This window comes from Moschus berezovskii, chromosome 1 (genome assembly GCF_049115385.1).
Source record: "Moschus berezovskii isolate FMDL1 chromosome 1, NW_MosBer_1.0, whole genome shotgun sequence".
NCBI lineage: Eukaryota > Metazoa > Chordata > Mammalia > Artiodactyla > Moschidae > Moschus > Moschus berezovskii.
In genome coordinates this window covers 63,247,775-63,255,923 of record NC_142460.1, presented here as the reverse complement: position 1 = coordinate 63,255,923, position 8,149 = coordinate 63,247,775, and the positions used below count along the sequence as shown (strand labels likewise).

The 8,149-nt window shown below is 35.6% G+C and overlaps 1 protein-coding gene across 1 annotated transcript; it reads right to left on the bottom strand.

The window, feature by feature from the left end:
* Window positions 1–541: 541 nt before the first annotated feature.
* Window positions 542–1,522, bottom strand: LOC129550453 (olfactory receptor 5K1). Its single transcript, XM_055418144.2, has one exon. It carries the CDS (start codon window positions 1,508–1,510, stop codon window positions 542–544), a length of 969 nt encoding a protein of 322 aa, XP_055274119.1. The 5' UTR covers window positions 1,511–1,522.
* Window positions 1,523–8,149: the final 6,627 nt, after the last annotated feature.

Here is an 8,149-nt window from a genome sequence, read left to right as displayed (position 1 = left end):
GACAGCATATTAAAAAGCAGAGATATTACTTTGTCAACAAAGGTCCGTCTAGTCAAGGCTATGGTTTTTCCAGTAGTCATGTATGAATGTGAGAGTTGGATTATATAGAAAGCTGAGCACTGAAGAATTGATGCTTTTGAACTGTGATGCTGGAGAAGATTCTTGAGAGTCCCTTGGACAGCAGGGAGATCCACCCAGTTCATCCTAAAGGAGATCAGTCCTGGGTGTTCATTGGAAGGACTTATGTTGAAGCTGAAACTCCAATACTTTGGCCACCTGATACAAAGAGCTGACTCATTTGAAAAGACCCCGATGCTTGGAAATATTGAAGGCAGGTGGAGAAGGGGACAACAGAGGATGAGATGGTTGGATGGCATCACCGACTCCATGGACATGAGTTTGGGTGGACTCCGGAAGTTGGTGATGGACAGGGAGGCCTGGCGTGCTGCAGTTCATGGGTTCGCAAAGAGTCGGACACTACCGAGCAACTGAACTGAACTGAACTGAATTTCACTTGGAAGTTTTTTCTGCATTTAACCAATTAAGCTACAGTAGACGTCATTTGTTTTAAACTTTTTTGAGATTTTTCTTTCTTCAGAATTTTTCTCAAGACAGTTATTACTTCCTTATTTCTTAAACTATAAATAAAAGGATTTAGTAAAGGAACGACTTCTGTAAACAAAATAGCAGCTGGTGTATCTTTATCCCCTTCTTCAAGCAAATTTGGTCTAATGTACATGAAAAAAATAGATCCATAGAATAATGAAACTGACAAAAAGTGCGATGCACAGGTAGAAAAAGCTTTGACTCTCCCCTTTTTGGATTTCATTTTGAAAATAGTTAAGAGAATGTAGAGATAAGATATTAAGACACTACCTATTGTGAAGACTTGAATTGAACCTGAAAAGATAAATAGTACCAGTTCATTGACATAAGGGTCAACACAGGAGAGCCTGTATAAAGGAAGAATATCACAGTAAAAGTGGTTGATGTGATTTGATCCACAGAAATTTAACCTAAATAGAAGGCCTACATGAATCATGGAATGCAGGTTTCCAGCTATGTAGGCCCCTGTGGTCATCTGAATGCAGAGTTTCTTTGACATCACGGTATGGTACTGCAGTGGTTTGCAGATGGCCACATAGCGATCATAAGCCATTGCTGCCAGGAGAAAGCAATCTGCAGTCTCAACAGTGCAAAGAAAATAAAATTGTGCCATGCATTCATAGAAGGAGATCATTCTGTTTTTAGAAAAGAAGTTCCTTAACATCTTAGGAGTCACAGCACAGGCACAGCAAGAATCCACAAGAGCGAGGTTTCCCAGAAAGATATACATCGGTGTGTGAAGACGATGCTCTTTTGAAATCAGTATTACCAGGCCAAGGTTGCCCACCATGGTGATCAGAAACATGGTAAGAAACACCACAAACAGAAGGGTCTTCAGCTCTGGGTGATCTGTAAATCCTGTGAGGATAAACTCATTTTTTAAGGTATGATTTTCTTTAGCCATTCCTGACTCCTCTGTTGAAGGAAAAAAAAAAGTTGTGGAGAAATGAGGTAGTAATCTATAGTGTATGCCCAATTCAATTCTTGAGCTCTCAGGTCCAAAAGGGCAAGGAGTTTCTTCCACAATGCTTTCTCAAGTTATGTGATTTTGGATGCATACCCTTATCTGAGAGAGTATCAGTCTCCAGGAGCTAGTTATTTAACATTTTCCCAGCATATTTTCAAGAAAAATGTCAAATTAGATGGACAAAGATGGCTTTTGAGGTCCTGAGAGGAAGATTCAGTGCAAAAATTTTCTCTTGTGTGGTTTAGGTAAAGGTGAGTAATTTAGGTGTCAGCAATAGGTATCAATTGGGTTTCCCTGGTGGCTCAGCTGTAAAGAATCAGTCCTCAATGCAGAAGACCTGGGTTCCATCCCTGGGTTGGGAAGATCCCCTGGACAAGGGAATGGCTACCCACTCCAGTATTATTGTCTGGAGAACTTCATGGACAGAGGATCCTGGCAGGCTGCATACAATCCATGGGGTCCCAAAGAGTTGGACATGACTGAGTGACTAACACTTTTACTTCACTTTCAATTGCTGTCAGTGTTCTCAAACTATTTCAGTGACTGTATCTGCATGGATTAACTTTGTTGTTTGAAAGACCATTTTTGTACTCTCACGTTCATAGAATTTTATTCAGGATAGCCACAGGTGCAAACAACCAAACTCTCCACTGCTGGATGAATGGTTAACAAAATGTGGTATAGACAAAAAGTGGAATATTATTCAGCCTTGAAAAGGAATGAAATTCTGATACATGTTAAAACATGGATGAAATTTGGTAACATTAAGCCAAGTGAAATAAGCTAGGCACAAAAGGACAAATACTGTGTGATGCTACTTACAGGAATTAAAGGTTGTCTGGGTAGGGAAGCCAAGTGGAATTATTGTTTAATGCATACCGAGTTTCAATTTGGGTAGATGAAAATGTTCTGGAGTTGGATGGTGATGATAGATTCACAATATAAACTTAATGCCACTGAATTGTAGATACTTAAATATAGTTAAAATGATAAGTTTTATGTTATATATATATTTTCTATTATAAAATGTTTTTTAAAACTATTTTCCTGGTCTTTATGGTATTTACAATATCATTTTGGCATACAGTATAAAGTTGCTCCTGTGTTCATGTGCATATTAAAATGTAAAGAAATTTAAATGCTATCAAAAATACTGAAGCATTCCTAAGGGTTAGAAATTGATAAATTCAATTATATAGCTATCTGTGAAAAACATCACGAGTAACATCAAATGTCAGACACAAACTAGGAAATTGTTTCAATAAATAGGATACCATTTCTATAGTTTTATTCCATAAAGAGCTTCTATCAGTCAATAGGAATGTGAAGTGAGTGAAAGTAGCTCAGACGTGTCCTACTCTTTGTGACTCCATGGACTCTACATTCCATGGAATTCTCCAGGGTAGAATACTGGAGTGGGTAGCCTTTCCCTTCTCCAGGGAATCTTCCCAACCCAGGGATCAAACCCAGGTCTCCTGCACTGCAGGCAGATTCTTTACAAGTTGAGCCACAAGGGAAGCCCAATCAACAGGAATAACCACTAGAAAATAGATAAAAGACAGAAACAGAAAAATATCAAAAGAAATAAAATTTTTAACAAACTGAAAATGTTTGACTAATCAGAAAAACATAATTTGAAATAATTACAAGGGCATAATTATTTTGCCTATCAAAATAACCATATTTTAAAAATGATACTATATATAATGTTGTTTAAAGTACAGTAAAATGGGAACCTAACTATTTCTGGCAAAAGTATAAAGTGGTACAATTATTGGAAAATAATTTGTTTATAGGTGAAGGAAACTAATGTTCAGATCTGTGACCAGTAATCATGAATCTAGAAGAAAGATTTAGAACCTCACACAGAGATTTATATATAATTATGCCCACCAGAGCATTATTTATAATAGTGAAGAATTCTAATTGTAAACATTTGGTCAGTATAATTAAGTTAATGTCAATCATCCATACAATGGTATATTGTGCAATATGTTAAAACAATATTTATTTAGAATATTTAAAGTAATGATAAAACAGACATAATAAAACATTATGTGAAAAACAGAATACAAAGTTTTATGCGTATAGTAATTCTAGTTTTCCAAATAAATACTCACAGATGAATGAAAAGGGCAGGCAGAAACATATAAAATTTTTCACACTAGCTTTCCCTGTGCAGTGGAAATTATAGATCTTTTTTGTTTGTTTTTTTCTTCTATTTCAAAGTCTCTACAATAAATATTACTTTTATAACAGAAAGCATATTTTTAATTAAATAAATAAAATGACATGCTCTAGATCTATGTTTTAAAACTTAATAGCCCCATAATAATTATTGGTAATCCAACTAATGTTTTCTGCACTTTATAATTCTGTAGTGGCTAAATCACAATGGATGTGTTGAGGAAGTGTCTGCTCCATTCCAATGATAATAAAATTCATGGTTTAAATGATAAAAATTTGCCAACAGTCTTACACACATTTCAGATCATTTAGGAACATATTCATGTCTTGTTGTAATGCATTCCTGAAACCACTTAGTTTTATTAAAGCACTAACCCTTCAGTGTCAAATTCTACTAACATCAAATGTTTTCACAATATTCTGAGATTCTACAATGCTCATATTTATTAAATTTCAGTGTGTCTTGAAACTTCAATTATCTATCCCTTTTATTTTCCCTTATAGCCTAAGAGTTCTAATCTATTGGTGAACACTTTATTTCCATCTTCCTTCATTTGTTTTAGTCAATTCATAGATTTGTTATTTAGTAAATGCCTGCTCTGTGATGTCTACTTTCTTAGAAGATTAATTGACTCTCCTGGACATTTCCACATTGATAATTTGCTGAATAGTCATTAATCATAAATATATTCTATATTTTAGAGAGAAGATCTCTTCTTTTGGCTTCCTGAAACTGTTTGCTAACTTTTAAATTCGGACTATTTGTGACTGATTCCTTTAGAAACAATATTAGAAATGAATATTTGAAATCTATATAATTTAAATTAATATTTTTCATTAAATGCCTACTCTTGATAACCTGAAGTCTAAAAAACCAAAAACTTTAAATCTATATAATTTGAATAAGTTCATTAAATGGCTTATACTTGCCAACTTGAGGTACATAACATCGTCTTCTTTCATTTTCCCCAGTTGTTGATAATTTATCAGATAGAAATGATATTTTAAAATACATTGATATTTTATTTTTCTAAAAATTAAAAGATAAACTAAAAAGCTCCTTAAAATTATATCAGGAGTTTAAAAGCTTGATTTAAATATACAGTCCTCCCTTATATTATCTATTTGGGAATGTTTGACACAAAAATTTTAAACACCATTTCCTTGTACAGGCTAATGTTACATTTTTCTTGTTAAGTTGTCAGTTATATGGCAAACCACATTTTTAAAAGAAGTTCCAAAAATGTTGCTAATGTTTTCTGTAATTACTAGAAAAGTATGCTTTTACTTATTTATTTTTGGGTAAATTTAGGCTTCTCTTAAATTCAGAAATGATGCAGATAAATTATAGTCATTCATCCATTTCTTATACAGTGGACCTTTAGGGTAGACAAAAGACTTCAAGGAACTTTAAACATTTTCAGATAAAAATTGTAAGGAGAAAACCTTAAAGAACTTAAATAAATGTTTCTGGAGGTTAATATTTCTGCCTCCCCAAATAAAGTATTTTCTCACCTGTATTTCCCCAATAATACCTTAAGAAAGGCTATTTGGTTGCTGATGATGGTTCTTAAAGTAGATCCAGAAATAAAATTCTATCCTCTTGATTGTTTAGAATATTTCTACCAACAAATCAACAATATTTATGTCGTTGGTAGAGAATGACTCAAATATTTTAAATAATTCTAAAGGGATTTACTTCACATTGACATCAGAGTTTCACCTGAAAGATTTAATTTCCTAAGTTTTATAAGAATAGTAAATTGGAATAATTAATTGTATCCTTTGAGACCCAAAGAGTAGGGCAAATGCCCATTTCTAAGCAAATATTAAAGGCCATGTTTGATTTTAATTTATATGAGTTTATACCACTTACCCTTATTACAAATCTGAATATAAAGTTGTAGGTGGGAAGAAAAAATTCCACTGGCTCATTCAGGAAAGGCTTCATAGAGAAAGTGGGAACTGAAACAGGGTTTATTGACTCAGAGGAAAGGTTGTGTGAGCAGAAGTCTTAAAGTAGCACCTTTCCCACCTCCTTTTAAAGTCAATATACAATTTCTAGAATATTCCTTTGAAACTATATTCATAATGTCTTCAATCTTATACCTTAGTTACTAGAAGTAATCTTTAAATCTTTTTAATGATTGTAATTAAAAAATAACTTTACAATTTTTCTTGCAAATCTAGAAGTAGCTTTTGGAAATATTTCTTTCCTCAAAATATTCTGTGCTAATGTAGGGAAACTTTCTGTAATGAGAGCTTCTTAAGATTTCATGGGACAAGACACTCCCAAAGGAACTGTGGAATAATGATGAGTGTTGCTCTTAGTTCAGTTCACCTCTTACCCATAATCAATGTGAGCTTAATGAAACATTCATGGAGTCAGTGCAAAGGATCATGTAGCTCACATTTGTTATTTTAATTTTCTTACAAATTTATGACAGTTTTTAAGCTTACTTTCAGTTCGGTTCAGTCACTCAGTCGTGTCCGGCTGTTTGCAATTCCATGAACCGCAGCACACCAGGCCTCCCTGTCCATCACCAACTCCTGGAGTCATCCCAAACTCATGTCCATCGAGTCAGTGATGCCATCCAACAATCTCATCCTCTGTCATCCCCTTCTCCTCCTGCCCTTTCCCAGAATCAGGGTCTTTTCAATGAGTCAGCTCTTCACATCAGGTGGCCAAAGTGTTGGAGTTTCAGCTTCAACATCGGTCCTTCCAATGAATACCCAGGACTGATCTCCTTTAGGATGGACTCGTTAGATCTCCTTGCAGTCCAAGGGACTCTCAAGAGTCTTCTCCAACACCACAGTTCAAAAGCATCAATTCTTCAGGGCTCAGCTTTCTTTATAGTCCAACTCTCAGATCCATAAATGACCACTGGAAAACCATAGCCTTGACTAGACAGACCTTTGTTGGCAAAGTAATGTCTCTGCTTTTTAATATGCTGTCTAGGTTGGATGGAGGATCCTGGTAGGCTGCAGTCCATGGGGTCGTGAAGAGTTGGATACGACTGAGCGACTTCACTTTCACTTTTTACTTTCATGCATTGGAGAAGGAAATGGCAACCCACTCCGGTGTTCTTGCCTGAAGAATCCCAGGGACAGTAGAGCCTGGTGGGCTGCCGTCTCTGGGGTCGGACAGAGTCCGACATGACTGAAGCGACTTAGCAGCAGCAGGTTGGTCATAATTTTCCTTCCAAGGAGTAAGCATCTTTTAATTTCATGGCTGTAATGACCATCTTCAGTGATTTTGGAGCCCCCCAAAATAAATTCAGCCACTGTTTTCCACTGTTTCCCCATCTATTTGCCATGAAGTGATGGGACTGGATGCCATGATCTTAGTTTTCTGAATGTTGAGTTTAAGCCAACTTTAAGGTGGCTTAAATGAACTATACAAATGACTTACTTTAAGATGGCTCAGTGATGAAGAATTGGCCTGCCAAACAGGAGACACAGGGAACATGGGTTCAGACTCTGGGTTGGAAAGAACCCCTAGAGAAGGAATAGCAATCCACTCCAGTATTCTGGTACTTTCTGGCTTAGATTAGGGCAGATTATCTAACATCCAAAATGCTTGGTGGGAATAGAATACAGTGGTGGAAAAATTACATGAAGCATCCTAAAAAAGATGTCAGAATGCCAAATCAAAGAGCTTGAATGCTATTTAGTAGGACCTGAATAAATTTGTCAAGGGACTGACTCTATCAAAGCTGAATTTCAGAAAAACAATTCTGTGTGTGATTCATTGCTTTATTCTGCGTGCAGTATTTTCCATACTGACATGGCAAAAATAACAAACAATTGTTTGGGTGCCCCTCGGTATCAGGTTAAGATTAAAGCTGTGAACTAAAGATGCCTTTAAGATTTCTATTAAAAAAAAAAGAAAACCCAAGACAACAAAAAAGGACCCCAAATTTAATGTGATGAATATTGGTTTGTTCTTCTGGTCATGTTTAGCGCCTTGTTCAAGAGTTGACAGTTGGGGAATTCCCTGGTGGTCCAAAGTTTAAGACTCTGAGCTTTCACTGCTGAGGTCCCCAGTCTGGCCCTGGTCAGGGAAATAAGATCCGTATGACACAGCCAAGAAATAAAAGAAAGCAAAGAGCTAGCAATGCTTATTACAATGCTAAGCACAGTGCTAATAAACAATAGTAATTCAAAGCTGGGTAAGATTCAATCCTTGTTTACAGTAACTTCTCAATATACTAGGGAGGCAGTGATGTAAACAAATACTTAGAATGCAAGGTGATAGAATCTATAGTATAATCATATGTTTGGAACTATGGGAGAACAGATGGGAGCAAATTAATTTGTCTGGGGGTGTTAAAAAAGCTTTCTGGAAGAGATCTGTCTTTTTCATAATAGAATAACATTCTAGTTTGG